Below are 17,500 nucleotides of genomic sequence, written 5' to 3'. Positions count from 1 at the left end.
AATAGAAGGAGCTACCGTAGTCAAGGGGTTAATCACGTATGGCTCAGGGACCGATTAATCTCTCCCTCTTTGGATCGAAAGTAGCACGGGGACCCCAAGGAGAGTTTTTGCAATTTTTTTTTCTTTTTTTTTTTCTCAAACCCTTTGATTACTATCTGGAAAAATACGTCCAGCTTTATCCACGGTCCCATCTTGCGACGTCGTCACTTTTAACGGTCAGGAACAGCTTTGTCCACTAACTTGTGCAGGGAGAAGAGATCGCTCAAACTATACCAGAATGAGCACAATTCAGTCAAGGAAACTGGAGAAACGGCCAAAAAAAACCATGTAACACTGACCTGAAATCTCCATGAAAATCTTGCTCCATTACCCACCTACCTTTCTGAGCACCTAATTCTAAGATGATGAAAGGTTTCTCAGAAACTCTTCCTACCAAAATAAAGCGTACCAAATGCCTAGGAGGTTGAAAAAAATGAGGCAAGGAAAGCGAAAAGAGAGGGAAGGAGAGAAAGCTTTCTGTCCTTAATCTTTTTGGTTTCTGTGAAAATTTTTAATATTCAAAGTGCCCATTTGGATGAAAGAAGTTTTAACGTTGTCAACAAGGCGCATGTTCAGCACATGGGTCGAAAGGAGATCAAATTTTGACAAACGTGAGATAAACAAAGAATTTATGCAAAGAAGAGATTGTATTGCATTCCATAGCCTGACAAACTTGTGACAGACATGAACACGTCTTTTCAAATCATGTTTTTGTTTTTCAAAGTACCTTGCGACCAATTAGTCAAATTTTTTTTGTTGTTACATCCCTATAAAAGGTTAAAAAGGTTAAGAATCGTATTTGTCCTTTTCGTTCAGTATTTTGTTAAAGAGGGTATCTTTTTCGTCGTGTGCAAAGCATTCTTCGAGGCTTTGACCAAATTCATTAATGATCCTCTCGAAGCAACTGTATCATTGGCGTCTTTCGAATTCTGCCAACTTTTCAACCAAGAAGCTTGAAGCTGTCGTGTGACACTTAATCCAGAAGTTGATAAATATGAAAATATCTGAACTCAGGAAATCCGAAGCATCAATCAACGACTTGACAAAAGGAAGTCGCAACTCGAGCATACAATACAAATCATTTTCACGTCATTTAGCTCCAATTGTTTGCGCTGGCCGGCACGGTACGGAGGTCTTTTCATTTTGCGCAGATGTTAATTGCTGACGATTTTTTCAACTCCTGCTGTTTTTAGCCCGAAGCTACCGTAGCTTCGTACTGTGATCTGTACGATATTTGTAAGCCAGCAAGCAGCTGTAGTGCCAAGGAATGCTTGTCTGTTGACTGGAAACATCATAAATCCGTCCAAAATGTCAGATAATTTGACAACAATCGGTGTGTGGTGGGTTTTGCTATCGACTTTAAGTGCGTTGCTGGCTTCTGCGGGCTTCATCCTTCCTTACTGGATAGAAGGAAACATTTATAACTCGACTGTGTACTTAGGCGTTTTTCGCCGCTGTAACTTCTTAATAAAACGGGATGATGGCCTCTCGGTTCTCGAAAAAGCTTGTGGCCGATATGCAAGTTTTCAGGACATCCCATCTGAGGCATGGAAAGCTAGCACAATAATGATTGGAATCGGTTGCGGTTTTTTACTTCTCATTGCATTCACAGCCATTTTTTCATGTTGTTTCAAAGACGTTGTTACAAAATCTACTGCGCGACTTTGGGGCGCTTTTCAATTTCTGGCTGGTAAGTGAAACTTAGTGTAAACGCACACACGAATATGTTATTACATGTTTAGTAATTGCAAGAAAAGACATACTTAAATGATTGTGTTTTTTCGATCTTTATGAGAGACCCAAACCGCATTTCATCTTGCGATGCCGGAGGGCATGTTGTTGAATTTTATAATTACCAAGCATTCTTTGTAGTGTGCCACTTGAAATACTTGGCACTAAGTGAGCTTTGACAACTTTCAAACCAGTCGCAGATTTAGAGTTCATAAAAGTGAAATGTAAAAAAATTCGAGAACGACCTTATCATTTTTCATAAACAAAATCCTTTGGGATTACCACAAAACCTAATCCCCGAAAATAGTTCATTCCTCTTGAGAAAGCATTCTGTGAGATTAATATAATAATCTATGAAGATTAGGCAGCATGCACGCGGATTTGCCTTTGCCATGGCCCTCTGCGAGCTCGTTTCTTTTTTCGTCTTATGCCTATTTGTTTAAAAAGCCTTCCAATTATACTGAAGCTTTATTGTTACAAAATCTTGACAAATTAAAGAAAGCTTACTAAAATTAACCGGGAAAAGTATATTTTAAAAAGATGCGATTAATTGTTTATATGTTTCTCTTTTCCTTTTGAAAGTTCGGCAAGAAGCAAAATTAAACTTGTACAGATCAAAAACCAACAAGACTGACTTAAGACTAACGAAAACAACTTTTTGTTTTCATCGAACTGGTCCAATTTGTTTTATTATCCGGTTGCTCAGTCACTTTCCACGGCAGCTGTTAAATTAGTCAGGGGCCGGGTAGCGTCCTTTACGCAAATACGCACGTGCGTACAAAGTCGAGAAATTGGTAGGATATTCAAAAATATTTTCTGTTACAAATGAAAGCCCCCCCCTTCACAGTCTCAGTGTCATCACCAGTTCCCACTTCCCGGTTACTTTTGAAGGAAAGGTTATGATGATGATGCAGTACAGGGTTTGCGATCTCTTTCCCTTTGCTTGTAAAACCCCTGTTCGTGTTGTAGCTTGCTGAAAACTCAACAGATGGTAAAAGAAACAACTAATTAATGCATTTTCCTTCGCATTTATTTATTGAAATGAGTTTCGGAAATAGTTGCAAATGGTATTTCCGAGACCCTAATTTTCAAAAGTTTCTGGGGGAGCATGCTCTCAGACACCCCTAGTTTGGAGCGCCAAAGGCGCTCGAAACATTTCTCGTGTGCGTACACCTTCAAAACCTTGTGCTACGCCCCTGTTAGGTTATTAAGGCAACATTTGACGAGCTTGTGCACATTCCCATACAGTATGAGGTGCATACCGAATAGCCATCATTTCATCACCGAAGGATACGGAAGTCTCCCCATCGACATTGAAAACAGATGGATACTGTCGAGCTGGTTAGAAGGATTCATATAGCGAGTGGCATCGAAATTTGTTACGATACTTTCATGTATTAGGAGACAACGGTTTACCTAAAGGAATCTTCATGCTTAGATGCCGTCTTGAGTCCTCGAAAAAAGCCCCGAAACTTTTTAGGGGCATGTCATGAATCACAAAAAACTCGAGTTTTCTTCAGCAATTTCGCAAGGAAAGCATTAGACGGCATGAAATTTTGCATCTAGTGATTCATTCAATTATGAGCATTCGGATCTTCACAAACGGGATTTTGGCCCGCAAAGTTTTCGGGACTTCCCTTGCTCACTCTTTCCTCTGGTAAAGAGGAACCTGGTCAAAAGCTATTAATAGTCGACGTCAAATGCCAAAATCGTTACAAATGATCTCAATTCAAGCTCATTCCTGACATTTTGTATGATCCCGTATTAAAAGGATACTTCCCTTTTTGCAAATTGGCCAATCGTGTTTTTCGTTATCTTCAAACCGCGGATTAAGACTTTCAGATAATCTGAAATATTACCGCAATTCTTTAGATGATAACGCGGATAAGTACCGTCACAGGTTGGTCATGTCTGATGTGGTAAAGAATAAGATATAATTTCAATCATCTCCTTGAGTGATTCTGAGACTGGGCTTAGCAGGGAAGTGGCGGCTGAACCTACATCGATCTGCATGCGCAGCGATTGGCATAGTTCCTTGGACTTAAGGTTGTTTTAGGTTGGTGCCCTCATACAACATATTAAGCCTATTTTGATACCGGATCAGGCTTACATTTCCACCGGCGCGTACTCTTTGTGAATTGTGCATGAGGTCTAAACGTTGTCAGGCGTGCATGCGATAAGTGTCCTCATCCCATTGAGATCTAATCGCAAAGCTTGTTTGTTGGTCCGATCTGAGTTGGTCGCACGACCCCCTCACGACAGCTGATTCTTCCTTTTGGTTTCAACAAAACCTAACACAGGGTCGAGTGGTGACAAGCATCTCCTCTGTGAGAAACTCAATCCTACATTGATCAATAATTTTTTAAACAGGCGTTGCATGACGATTTTTGAAGTACGAAGAAGTTCAAGTTAAATTAATTAAAAAACAATTTCTGTGACACTCGCGTCAGAACAGTTATTTATCTAAGGCTTAGCGAGTATTTGTCCATAAATCCAATCGACTATTATGCCAAGATATTGACTTCACCTTCGATGAATAATTTTTAAGTAATCTTTCCTATAAGAAACAACCCTTGACTCTTAAATCACCGAAAGGGTCTAATAGCGGTATCGATAACCTTCCTCAACAAATAACCCGATTTTGTCGAGCCAGTTGACAAATCTAGTTCGACCTCATCCTCACTGAGTCTCTCTTCAGAAAATTGACGCCCCTATAATCAAGGGCTCATTTCCTGAAAGAAAAATATCGCACTATTTTCCCCATTTTCCCCAAGCAGTGTAGCTATGACGGACATTTGTACTGATAAGATTTGGCTTTGAGAATCTTGAGAATTAAAATAAGTGTTCCGGCGTCCAGTTATTCAAAGATCAAGCTAATTCTGAATTACTGAAAACGTAAATAACAGTTTATTTTCTTATTTAAAAAGAATTCCTCAAGATTTTTTGTCTTCAATCTTGATTTATAAGAGTTTTGTTTCCTTTGGCATATAATTTTCATCATTTTCAAATAATTCGTATTTCGGGTGTGCTGCATTGTGACGTAATCAATGGCCGGCCATAATTCTCTAACCAACTGAGCTATGAAGCCACTGAGTTGACTACGACGTTGAAGTCCTGACGTTGAAGTCCTGAATCTTTCAGGCTTCTCTACGCAATTACTAAAATTGCGTCCATAACTGCGAGGATCATAGCTTCATTTGATTTCATATCCGCAGTTCAAATACGTGTACATTCAATATATTCGTATTAGAATAATTGTAGAACGTTCTCGTGCTCCCAAAATTCTTTCCTTGCGTGCAGGTTAGTTGCCAATAAATTACCTAAAGTTAATAATTCTTAATCAGCTTACTCTGAAAAATCATAAGCGACTTGAAAAAATAACTTGGAAACAAAGTTAAAGAATTAATGATAACTGTAAGGAAGGGAAAAGGGTGAAGGAAGTCCTCTTAAAATATTTCCAAGCGTCTCTGCTCTTTTCTGAAGAGACTCCACATGAAAGATACCTAGTTATCCTTCTTTGCACAGGTCAAACTGAATGATTGTCTTTCGCTTGTAGTGAATTCATATCCACATCCTCGACAAGCTTTCCTTTCGTTACTGCTTTAGCACCGTTGACTGGCTTAGCATATGGGTACAGCTGTCGGTAATTCACTCTGACCCTTTGCGTTTTTCGTTTTTATAGGAGAGTCGTATTTCACGATTTCCCAAAAAAAGACTGCGTGGGAGGGTAGAGTACCCCGGGATTGGCGTCTTTTGGTTGATTTCAGGATACTACCAGAGATGCCCAACATTTGCATAGCGTGTTATAGGGACAAAGCCTGCAACAGCAAGTTCGTTTTCAATCGGCTTTTGTAACTGACTGAAAGGATGAACGAAATTCAGATTTGCCTAACCATAAGAACTCTTTAGCAACTATCACTGACACAAGAGGCTTTTCCTTCACGTTTAGAAAGATAGCGTTATTATTCTTGCAATTCCATTATTTTAGCTCACAGGCAATTTTTAGCTGGTTACCATATGAAGACCCAATAACTACACTACATAGGCAATAATTGCAGTTTGCAGTACTAGCGCCCAATTGAGAGCATATGTTAGCCTGCTCCAAGGCTTAGCTGTCTGACACCGAGACCGAAGCTATACTTCGGTTTTATCCAATCGTAAATAATAGGTGATTTAACTGAATGTGTTTGCTTTAGAGCGGTTTTCAATTAAGTGTGGAAAGTAATTAGCGAATTGCTTTGGTTTTTCATTACTTAACTCAGTGATTGATTCAAAGTGCTTGCGCCACTTTTTTAACCAATCAGAAGTGAAAGCAAGACCAATCGTGGCTTGCGCGTGCACATTTTCCCGCGCTTTGTGTCATTGCGTGTAATTACTTCGAGTTTTGATTGGTTTACTGGATTGTCTCCGTCTTTTTTGATTGGCCAAAGTAATTACTTTGGTTTTGCTTTTACGACATATGCTCCTCTTTTTGAGGTTGACACTTTCAATGGTCAAGATAACTCAACCTCTTGTTTCCCTCAATTTGCATCTCAAATGTTCTTAAATTAACCATTTCAGTGTTTCTCCCTATCCATTTTTCAGGATTCCTTCTTGGAATATCTTGTGGTATTTACCCTTCTGGTTGGGGAAGTGTGGAATTCCAGCAGGCATGTGGAAACGAGGCTAATTTTTACAAGTTGGGACATTGCAAATTAGGCTGGGCTTTCTTCATCTTTGTGGCAGGCACTGGGCTATCATTCATTTGTGCTGCTCTTTCAACTGCGACATTGTCGAAACCAAAACACTCTTCTTCAAGAACAAACATTGAGTGATCAAGCAGTTTTATGAAATAGAAACAGATGAGACAGTTGGCTGATTTTAGAGAAACAGCCTTACATTTTGCTTATGTAAACAGTCTAACTGGATGTGGCTTTGTAAATGCTGTTATTACTGTTAAAAATACCATTTGTTTGGGGAGAATAACATAGTTCTTCATAGGTTCAAATACTATGTATGTTTTCCTTTCACAACATATATAATTGTAAGATACTGGTATATCATAAAAAGGCCGTACATGGATAACAAAGACAAAACCAAGTCTAGGACAACTTTTTATTTTCACATCATATTGCTGTTCAAGACTAAAAACCTGGTTATTTTTGGACTACACTGATTCTCTTTCTATCGCACACTGTACAATCTTCTTCATAATGGCCCACTCTGAAGTTGCTTTGGTTTGTTCAAGTGCAGAATTGTTTTTAGCATCATTAATCAGTTGTACCTTCCAGATGAAATCAAGTTACTTTATGTAAAAAAGAAGGCCTATGTAGTGACCATCACAAATTAAAGTATTAAATTTAAATTTATCCTTCACTTAAAAAGGCATTAAATTAAAACTTATAAGTCACGAATAACAGTAGAAAGAATGTTTAATATTTGTATATACAAAAACAGAGCTTGAAGGTTTGAAAGCACTGTAAATATTCAGTAAATACTGAAACAAGTGCAGACAGCTTAAAGCAATATATCTATGTTGTAAAAAAACCTCCTGAAATTCTTATCCTCACTTATAATCTTCTTCCAACCTTTCGTTGGTAATATTCACCAAGTGCAAAGGCTGTGCAGTCTATTTTTCCAATGGAGCATAATTTAAAAGTTTTTCAATCAAGTCCACATGGGAAAGAAGCATTCTTCGACAGCAGTATCTTTTCAGTCCTAGCGCATCCAAAGCATCGCTGTAAGTACAGAAGATGGTAGTTAGTAAAAGGTGGAGGAAAAACATAGTTTTATGCAATAACTATTTGGTATGTTAATTAAAGACATGGTCAAATAAAGAATGACATATTTCTGAGACTCCATCAGTTCAGTTACTGTATGAAGTAACTTGGATGTATTGGGCCTTTCATAACCAAGTAAACTCTCACTCTGCCACTCAGAATTTAATGATGGGTTTTTTTCTCCCATCCATCATTGGACAAGGTTAAGGGATCACATCCCTTTTTGTCACTTTTTTGTTTCTTTTTCAAACAGTCTGTTAAATTTCACAGCACACGTGATAAGAGGCAATAAAGAGCTAACAGTACTTGAAAAGTTAAGACTTCCTGCTGGTTAATGAAAAGCCACAATACACACCAAGTCATATCTTTCCTCTCCATCTCTAGCTGGGTAACCAAAATAGCTTAGTATCTGCATTGCTCATCTCACTGGGAGCATATGCTGATGAAAATGAAAGGGTTTCAAAGGTTAAGTTGAAGAAAATGTGAAGAAAAGATAGAATATAAGAAAAGTCCCTGGCTAAGGTGAGTGCCCACTTCGCTTCATCACTCCAGCTTAACATTACAAGAACAAGAATGCAAGAACATCTGTGCACATCCCAGTCTTGCGCAGCCAATGCACAGATGCTACTCCTAGGACTGCATAATGAAGTCGGTGCCGAAGATTTTGATTGAAATATGAATAAAACCTTAAGGCCATTAATATCTTTCCCTACATACTACTTTCAAGATATGTAGTAGTTCCCAACTCAAAACAAGTTGTATGACCCACAATGCAATGCGACAATCAAGACCTCGTACCCTTCCGTGTATTCTGCTTGCAAAAGGCCAAGATAAGTTTCCCACTTGTTTCCAATCACTTTTCCACATGTAAAGCAACGAATCGGAATAATCATGGTCGTCTGAGCAGGCTAAAACCCAAGAAATTTAGCATTAACAAACTCAAGAATTTCACAGGACTCGATAGAGTTTCAAAAGGAATGACCATTTGCAGCTGGCGATCACACGGTATAAAAAGCGCCACACTGGAGAGCGAATTGCGCACTGGGACCTCTAAAACGAAGCAACTCAATTCTTTGTTTCAGATGTCCCAGTGCACAATTTGCTTTCCAGTGTGGCGGTTTTTTGTACCATGCGATCGATCAATAGTTGCAAAAGGCCTGTTAGTTCTAACAAGCGGAAATCAGCATTATTCACGAAATTCTATGACCCAAGCGGCGATCAACATATGATTAAAACACTTAACGATTAAGTACCTTAAGAAATGGATAATATTACAAATGCTGAGGAAAAAAATTGTCCCACGAAGTCAGCACTGCCTTTGGTAAGTTCTTTCTTCGCGCTTCAACCCAGACCCAGTTTCTCACGGCCACATTTGTTTTCTTTGCTTCACCGCTGATACAAAATCTTTGAACGTGCTAAATGGCAACTAGAGGTGCAAAGTTTGGGATTAGTGTGTTGCTTCAAGGCTCGTCCAGAGCCTATAAGGTATGGAATTTGTTTTATATTCTTTGAATTTAAATTCTATTTCCTCCTCTTTTATAAATTTTTTTTGGCCTTCTGCGAACTGCAGTTTGTCGTGCAAACTTGCACGTCACATACCCAGCTTCCATCCAACTGAGTAAAATTCTCGGGGCCGCTATATTTTTATATATGCCATGCTTTTATTAAAGATGGTTTTCTCGTGAATTATAGCTTCTCTCAGCTGTTGAACGTTTGTGGAAACAGCTTTAGTAGTTTAATAATTATTTAGATTGTGAACATAATTTTATGCATTTAGAGTGCTATTGTGTGACAGTTGTGTGGTTAGTGACCTGGCTTCATGCAAAGAGATACCGTTGACTTCATAAGGCACCTAGTGCATCCCCTAAAGAGCTTACTGCAGAATACCATGCTGCTTATTTGCATGTCACTGAATTTGAAGTACACTGCATACAGGTTACATGCAAATAAGTGTGCGACATTCCCACACCAATGGCAGGAAACATATATATAGATAATGCTTGGGTGCACAGTAAAAGACAACAGATATACAAATTGGGTATAAACGAGGGGACAGGGAATGTACTGGCATTAGGCATGGATAATACATGTACCTATGGCCCTTTTGGAACACCAGGTGATGAGGGACCTCGGTACGTAGCCAAGGGGGTGCCTCATGCCTGTATTGCAAGGCCGGCATAGTTGCTAGTTTAATGTCCTGGGGCCAAGTTTTACCCAGTCCAGTGAATTGACAATATTCCTCCTCCCAGACTGGCCTTAAGCACAGGGCTGAAGGGGTGCTGCAGCAAGGGATCATGTTTACCGTAGGTAGTGTCCATCACTATGTCGGCCACTATAACGGTCAACATAGCGGTCAAAACTCTGTTGAGAGTTGGTTGATAGTCGGTCGATACTTAAGTGATAGTAGGTCGAGATGTATGTCGGCCGATATAGCTTTCTGTTCACCGATACTTCACCAAAACCTCACCGATACTTCGCCGATAGTTGGTCGATACTTGACCGATGTATCGGTCAGTAATTGGTTGACGCTCGGTCGATGGTCGATAGATGTGTATTCCTTGCTCTTTAAGGCCCTCCTTCAACTGAGAGGCATTGCGTTGATAACTGGAAAAAAGTTGCCATGTCCATAGTTCCCAGTGCTCTTTGGTTTGCCTCATAGAGTAATTGCGCTTCGCACTGCAACATTTTCCCCAAATGCTTGATAACATTACTTAATGACGTCATCGCTCAAAAAGAAAGCCATTGGACTCGCCTGCTAAATTAACACATGACTGATATGCGACCGACAGTTGACCGATATATCACCGAAGGATGATATATATACCACCGACAGTTGACCAATATACCACTGACATATCACTGACATATCACCGATACTTGGTCGAGATGCGTCTACGAAATATTGACCAATACTCGCCCGATAATTTATCGCTCTCTCAACCGACTATCGATCGACTATCGGCCGACTATCGACCATCATAGCGGTCGACATAGCGGTCGACACTACCTACAGTAGACATGATCTGTACGAAGTCCACGCCCATAGTTTATCATGGAGGATTAAGTAGGTTACAAGCAACTGATAGGGCAAATACACCAGAAAGCAAAATTGGAAGGGGGAGGAAGTAGGGATTAAATTGCTGTAACAAACAAACTGAGAAAGTCAAGCTTAGAAGGGTCTGCACTTGATTGGAGCAGTTGCAGTAGTCCTTCCTAGGCTCCATCTGGTATTTGCTTACAGGCATTAACTTCTATTTTGTTCAAAAATATCAACTTATTGGAAAATGAAGGTAAGCTTTAATCCGCTTGAGAACCATTGTAAAATGAAAAAAAGGAGGAAAGCATGGCAGTTTCATTTCAATGAAAAGAAATGCTCTAAAATTGATGAACGTTTGGTGAAAGCTATTTATACACATGTAGTATTATTGGATTGGATCACAAGTGACATCAGCTTTGCTGTGACCAAGGGGCTTAAACTGGTTTGTATTAATATGGAGTACGGGAGCAAAATGTATGTACTGTAGACTGAACCAGATACTATCTCATACTGTTCTATCCTATGCTATACTATCTCATACCCATAGCCTGAACATTGCCCTGTTCATACACAAGCAAATGTAAGTTTTTTCTCCTTTGGAGAGTCCTTGAGTGTTGTGCATTCACATAAACAAGACACTTGAAATTCTAACAAACTTTACAGTCAAAATAGCTTGAGTGTTCCTCCGAGGAGGGGATAATAATGTGTTCATTACTGCATATTTGATTTCTGGAATCATTTCAACAATCTGGTTGTCGGATGAATGATGCAAAATTCAAACCAAGCTTCAGTTTAAAACTCGAATTTTGATTGGATTTATTTATTGCTCGCTTCTGGTGCCAGGCCGACGTGAGAATTTGACAGGTGTACTAATTTGTAACAAGCGTGATTTGCCTTTGTTTTTAAATTCATTTCTCTATCCAATCTTTAATTAGAAAACGTGGTGTCTCAAGTTTGAGAGTACAGATAAGATTACAGAATGGTAATTTTGCTAGAGTTAAATGCCCACTGTTTGGCCGATTATGCAAATCAGTAAACCTGTGAAATTCCCACATCGGCCTGGCTCCGGAAGCCAGCCATATTCCAATAAAAATTCGAGTTTTCAGTTGAGGCTTGGTTTGAATTTTGCATCATTCATCCGACAAACAGATTATTCAAATGGTTACTGATATCAAATTTGCAACAATGAACTCATTAATCCACTCATTTGAGGAATGCTTGAGCTGTTTTGACAGTAATTTTAACCGTTTGACACCCAAACCAGCCTAAACCAGCCACACTTTACTCTGTCTAATACCACACGATTTTACTCATCAATGGGGAACCCCCAGGAATCAATGGGGTAAGGTTATATACTTAACTTAAGCTGAGCTCACACCTGAAATATGATCAAAATAATTATATTGTTGGTTAATTTAAAATTCTTGTTAACCCAACACTTTGGTAATTATTTGTTAAATATCTTCATCAGCAACAAACGTATTTGCTCAATGGATATCAGTTGCAGTTTAGAGGACTGCAAACATCTGCAGTTACAAATGAGAAGGTTTGTAGTCGATTTTTGAGTTTTTTATACGTGTTAATTTTGGGCTTAACTTGAAAATGGAACATAATCTGGTGTTTGTTACAGTTAGTAAAAATTTATCCATGAAGTCACTCTCTGCAGGTTAAGAGTCAGCTATCACCATAAGTATACAATGTTCACATGATAGTCCTGGCATTAGGTAACCTTATTTCTATTTTGTCTTTTAGCTTTTTGACAAAGTTTTGATTGCTAACAGAGGAGAGATTGCTTGCAGAGTAAGTGTTATATAATAGAAGAACATCATTTTGGGTAATTTCATTACACCGTACAGCAGTCTATTCATCTTTTATTTACTTTTATTTCACTCACTGAAAAACAATGTCCCATTAAAAAAGTCTATAGTCTTGCAAAGGGCAACCATCACACATGTCGAGTCTTAAAGTTGAATGCAATGTGTTTTATTGCAAGCTGATAAAATATGTGTGTTGGTTCCTGTATGTGGAAATTATGTATGCAAAATGTTTGTCGTACACAACACAAAATAAACTGTTGCACCATTTTGAAACATAAACTTAACATGTTTTTCTGAAATCTTATGACAACCTCCATAGCAATGCTGGGCAATTGTCCATTTGTGTTCCTTGCTAAAACCAATGATATTGTAAAGTTTTGTTCTTGTTGCCTTGATTTAAGGTGATGAAGACATGTAAGCGGCTTGGTATCAAAACTGTTGCGGTATACAGTGAAGCAGATGCAAATGCTGTAAGTTTTGATTTAGGCGAAGAGTGACTCAAATCTTTAATAATAATTATTTGTGAACACCTCTCTAACAATTTATTCTAAAGACTACAAGTTCAAGTTTTCTGTGAGTCAACAGATAGTTGCTGAGTATTGGCCTCACAGAAAACAAGGATAAGAAGTCTATATTATTGTAAATTGTTGTTTTAGTAGAATTATCCTTTCACATACTGGTCCTTCAAATGTATTCCAATGTTTATTGATTTTGTTTTCTTTTTGGTCTTTACCTGGCTACTCACTATCTATCACTAATTAGATAACAAGTACTAAACCAATCAGATTATGGGATGCGTGATAGTATGTGAGTGGATTTTACTACTCTATATGACTTGAACTTGATATGACTTGAAGTCACAAGTGACCATTTCCCTGCGTTGGCTTGATAGTTTAGTTGGTAGAGCAGTGCAGTGCAATTGCATGGTCATTGGTTGGAATCTGTCATAATATGCTTGGACAAAGGACTGGAACTACTGTTGTTGATGTCTTTTCCTGCTCTTGTCTGCCATCTTGTATATTTAACAATAATAATTGTGACCTCACACGGGAAAACAATTGTTGGATTTTCATAATAAATCAGTCACAATCATTATTCCTTGAGTACGTGTTGGATATGAGATGATAGATAGCCAACGAGGCGCGTAGCGCAGAGTTGGCTATAATCATCTCATATCCGACAAGCGCGAGTGGAATAATTGTTTTATTAAAAACTCCCCCAAAATATAGAAAACTAGACTACAATAAAAATAAAAAGGCCCAAAAAATCACGCATATGCTTGCCGTGTTTGTAGATCATGTTATAATGGCTCATAACCCATGATGGCTTAGCCAATCAAAACTCTCGAATTGCATTATCCAATGATCCAGTTTTTTGATTTAAAACATTGTGTTATCTCGTACATCGGCGTGGTCTTTTTTAAAAATCCTGTATGTTCAAGCCTGGATTTATTTCATGCTCTCTTGCTTTCATGCTCTCTTTGCAACTCTCATTTAAAATTAAACTTTAATTGATTCCTTGTCATTTTAATATATCATCAAATGAATATGATTAAATTTGCACTCCTTAATCATTCATATTCTTCAGGATTCGAAAATAACAACCAAGGTTGTAAACAATGTACCATGTAAGTGGCACGTTTGAGAAACCCCGTTGCTATTTACTTCTTTTTTGTTTATCCAGCTTCATGTAAAGATGGCTGATGAGTCCTTCTGTGTGGGTCCTCCACCAACCAATCAGAGTTACCTGAACATGGATGCTATCATGGATGCAATAAACACCAGTGGTGCTCAAGCTGTGAGCAAAACTTTGACACTGTTACATGTATTAATAAGAATAATTTGTAACATGCAAATGTACTTATAGTTGGGGAATAGGAACTTTTTCCTGTAATTTAAAGCGTGATTATGTTTAATATTATTTTTTTGTCAATGTTTGAAGGTCATGTTAACTAATTGCACTCTTAAAATGCAATTTGAGTTCCTGAGAAAATAGAACCCCAAGATCCAAAGACTTCCACCCCATCACTGGCATATCCCCATGACCTAGCTGTTAGCCATAGGCATTCTAGGTGGCTGTTACATGTAAATTGACTGAGCTTTTTAGAGAGTTGACTGAGACGTTTAAGCCTGTGGTGAAAATTTTTTGTTATACTGTCATTTAACTAAATAATAATTATTCATCATATCCTTAAAAACAGGTTCATCCAGGTTATGGCTTTTTGTCAGAAAACAGCAAGTTTGTTTCCAGATTGGTTAGTTTGTAAATGAAATGTGATTTACCTGTAAATAAGTAACCAACATAAAGCATGCGGGGGTGATAACTTGTATGTTGTTGAATATCAGGGTCACTTTGAGGGGGAGGGGGGCTGCAATCCCCTTTCTGTCATCGACCCAGCTGTGAAAGAAATTTGCTAAGTTCAACCAGAGTTACCGTAATGCATGGAGATGGTTTGGAAATTCGACAAGTCTTTTTGTTTCATGTTTTTGTCTGTATTTTTGGCCTTGACGGTGCACAAAACACACCTTTTTTTTGGAGCAGGTAACCAATCAAATCTTTTGATTAAATTATGCATTAACCTATGAGAAAGCTAAAAATTGTCACAGTCGATTCAACATAGATTGCGACAACATTCTTCTCGCTCTTGAGTTTTAAGGTTTCATAACCAGTCCCTGGATTAACTATGGTTCAACAGAACTGGTGAGACATTGTTTGGGGGGGAAGAGGGGAGTGGGGCAAGACAAGCTTCATAGCCATGTGGTGACCATCTACTTTGAGTGTTTTATAAGTTTTTCTTGAAAATCCCAGATTGTTTGTTTCTCTTTTTGATATATTGATCCCTGGTGTGTTGTTTGTTTTTCTTTTTTATTGTCAACTACTTATCCAAACATTAATTTTGAATTTATTTTGTTGTTCATTAAAGGAAAAAGCAAATGTGGCATTCATTGGTCCCAATGCTGCAGCCATGCAGGCAATGGGGGATAAAATTCAAAGTAAACTGATTGGCAAGAAAGCCGGTGTTAACATTATTCCTGGATTTGAAGGAGTTGTGAAGGTGGGTATAGTGAGCATTAGCAATGTTTTGTATTCCCATAACTGTTCTGGTAATTTAAAGAATCAAATGGTGAAACCACTTCACCTCCTACAAACTACAGAAAAGACATGTCAACTCCTGGGGATTGAAAATTTGGAGATTTTTTTTTTTTGCAAGAACTTTTCTCCCCAATGACTTGATCAACCCATTCCATCTCTCAGCCCTGAAAAAGTACAAATCCTTAAGTGGGAAGACCACTGTGACAGCAAATGGGTAATTTTTCAAAGACTCCATGACTGACAACTGTCCAGTGGTCCAATGGCATAATCTCTTATACTAAGTCTTGTACAAGGATATATATAAACAGAACTGAAGCACTTGCAGGCAAGACTGAATGCGTGCCAAACTTTTACCAAGAATACCCAAGTTCAAGAATGGAAAATAGGAGGAAGACAGTTCAGTGGATTTAGAGTGAATATCATGGAGCTGTGCAAGATCTTCTGTTTTCATTGCTCACATAAAGTGTAAAATTATGTTCAACCTTGTGCTTGTCTGTAGATATTTGACTTTTCCAAACATGGCCAAAATCTTTCCCCCCAAGTGAGGATTCAATCAATAGTGTTCTACTTTTAAAAGAGTTCTTTTTTCTGATAGGATGACAAGGATGCTGTCAGAATAGCCAATGAAATAGGTACATTTAACCGACTAAGAACTGGCTATAAATTCTGTTCCTTTAATTGGTGTCTCTTTTGAAAGATAAATTCAATGCTGTGCACAAAACTGTTGTTTCTGTAGTATTTGTAAATATAATAGTCATTTGGGCCTCTACATCCTACTTCCTGCATTTCCTGTAAATCATGTATGTGAAAGTTGTTTCGCTGTTTACTAATTCAATGAAATAACCTACAAGAAGAGTCATTGGCGACCATTGTGTATATTGTGTAATGAAAATTTTTTCAAACTACACCATGATAGTTTGTTTTTTACTTTCCTTTGTTTTATAGTCATCATAATCTAAAACAAAGGAGGGTAAAAAAAAAAAACAAACCAGGGATGCAGACAAAATTTTTAACAGACGGGAATAATCACTTCACAGGTTGGTTTATCAGGATCCATTTTTAAGGACATAAAGACTGTAGAAGGTTTCACAGCCAAGTATTTTCCCCAGCTCCAGGCTATTATCTACATCCCAGACAAACTATTTTGAAAAATCTTTAACCAAGGAAACATTTTAACTACATGTACTGTACATGCAGTCCATCATTATTTTGCTGTAGTAGGCTCACATATGAAGCACCAGGAGACATAAATCTTGTATTTACCATTTACCACAAAAGCGCTATGCTGAAAGTAGTACATCTTGAAACCAGTCCAAGACTTGCATATCTTTCTGAAAGTCTTTATTATCTAGTGGAGGATAAGGTTTTGTTCCTTTTGCTTTTCAGGTTATCCTGTAATGATCAAGGCTTCTGCTGGTGGTGGTGGGAAAGGAATGAGAATTGCTTGGAATGATGATGAAACCAAGTGAGTTACTATAATGTTGTCTTCCATTGTTACAGTAATAATAATCCGTTAAAGCCATTAAAGGTCACAATATCAGCCTAAGTATATAGTTTCTCTTTTACTCTGTTTCTTATGCCAAAACAATTCAATCATTAATAGAATTAATCCAGAGTAAGCAGGGAGTTCCTTCGAAGATCCATTTACTGGTTTAAGAAAATGGAGAATGTAAGAATAAAATTAATTGAAACCGCAACACTTTTGCCCCCAAAATGTCTATCTTTATTGAGAGTTTAAGCCACTTACATCTTATTGTGTCTTCAGGGAAGGGTTTCGGCTTTCCTCGCAGGAAGCCAGATCAAGTTTTGGAGACGACAGGTTGTTGGTGGAAAAATTTATTGACAACCCAAGACATATTGAGATTCAGGTAACTGCATAGAAGAAGCTTGAAGATTGGCAGACAAAAAAAAATACACAAAAATCAGGTCATCGTTATCTTTTTCATAAATGAAGCATCCAGCTGTTGGTTGGAGCCATGTACAGTGTATTTAAGGACGGTGCCTACTATTTAAAGATATTTTTG

At 38.1% G+C, this 17,500-nt stretch overlaps 2 protein-coding genes across 2 annotated transcripts in view; both read left to right on the top strand.

Moving 5' to 3' along the window:
* Positions 1-1,203: 1,203 nt before the first annotated feature.
* On the top strand, positions 1,204-7,605 carry LOC138029405 (LHFPL tetraspan subfamily member 6 protein-like). Its single transcript, XM_068877154.1, has 2 exons — positions 1,204-1,729; positions 6,355-7,605. The coding sequence occupies exons 1-2, from the start codon at positions 1,348-1,350 to the stop codon at positions 6,582-6,584; spliced, it is 612 nt and encodes a 203-aa protein (XP_068733255.1). The 5' UTR covers positions 1,204-1,347; the 3' UTR covers positions 6,585-7,605.
* Positions 7,606-8,887: 1,282 nt separating this feature from the next.
* LOC138029403 (propionyl-CoA carboxylase alpha chain, mitochondrial-like) overlaps positions 8,888-17,500 on the top strand; it is a 26,126-nt gene continuing 17,513 nt past the window's right edge. The window contains exons 1-10 of the mRNA XM_068877153.1: positions 8,888-9,014; positions 12,038-12,112; positions 12,319-12,366; positions 12,785-12,853; positions 14,067-14,180; positions 14,584-14,637; positions 15,307-15,438; positions 16,072-16,108; positions 16,863-16,941; positions 17,242-17,344. Of these exons, the coding sequence (XP_068733254.1) occupies positions 8,949-9,014; positions 12,038-12,112; positions 12,319-12,366; positions 12,785-12,853; positions 14,067-14,180; positions 14,584-14,637; positions 15,307-15,438; positions 16,072-16,108; positions 16,863-16,941; positions 17,242-17,344 (777 nt within the window). The 5' untranslated portion in view covers positions 8,888-8,948. The remainder of the gene's footprint in view (positions 9,015-12,037; positions 12,113-12,318; positions 12,367-12,784; positions 12,854-14,066; positions 14,181-14,583; positions 14,638-15,306; positions 15,439-16,071; positions 16,109-16,862; positions 16,942-17,241; positions 17,345-17,500) is intronic.

Source organism: Montipora capricornis, chromosome 13, assembly GCF_036669925.1.
Source record: "Montipora capricornis isolate CH-2021 chromosome 13, ASM3666992v2, whole genome shotgun sequence".
In the NCBI taxonomy this organism is placed as follows: Eukaryota; Metazoa; Cnidaria; class Anthozoa; order Scleractinia; family Acroporidae; genus Montipora; species Montipora capricornis.
The sequence above is the reverse complement of the archived record's forward strand: the minus strand, read 5'-3'. Positions and strand labels throughout refer to the sequence as shown.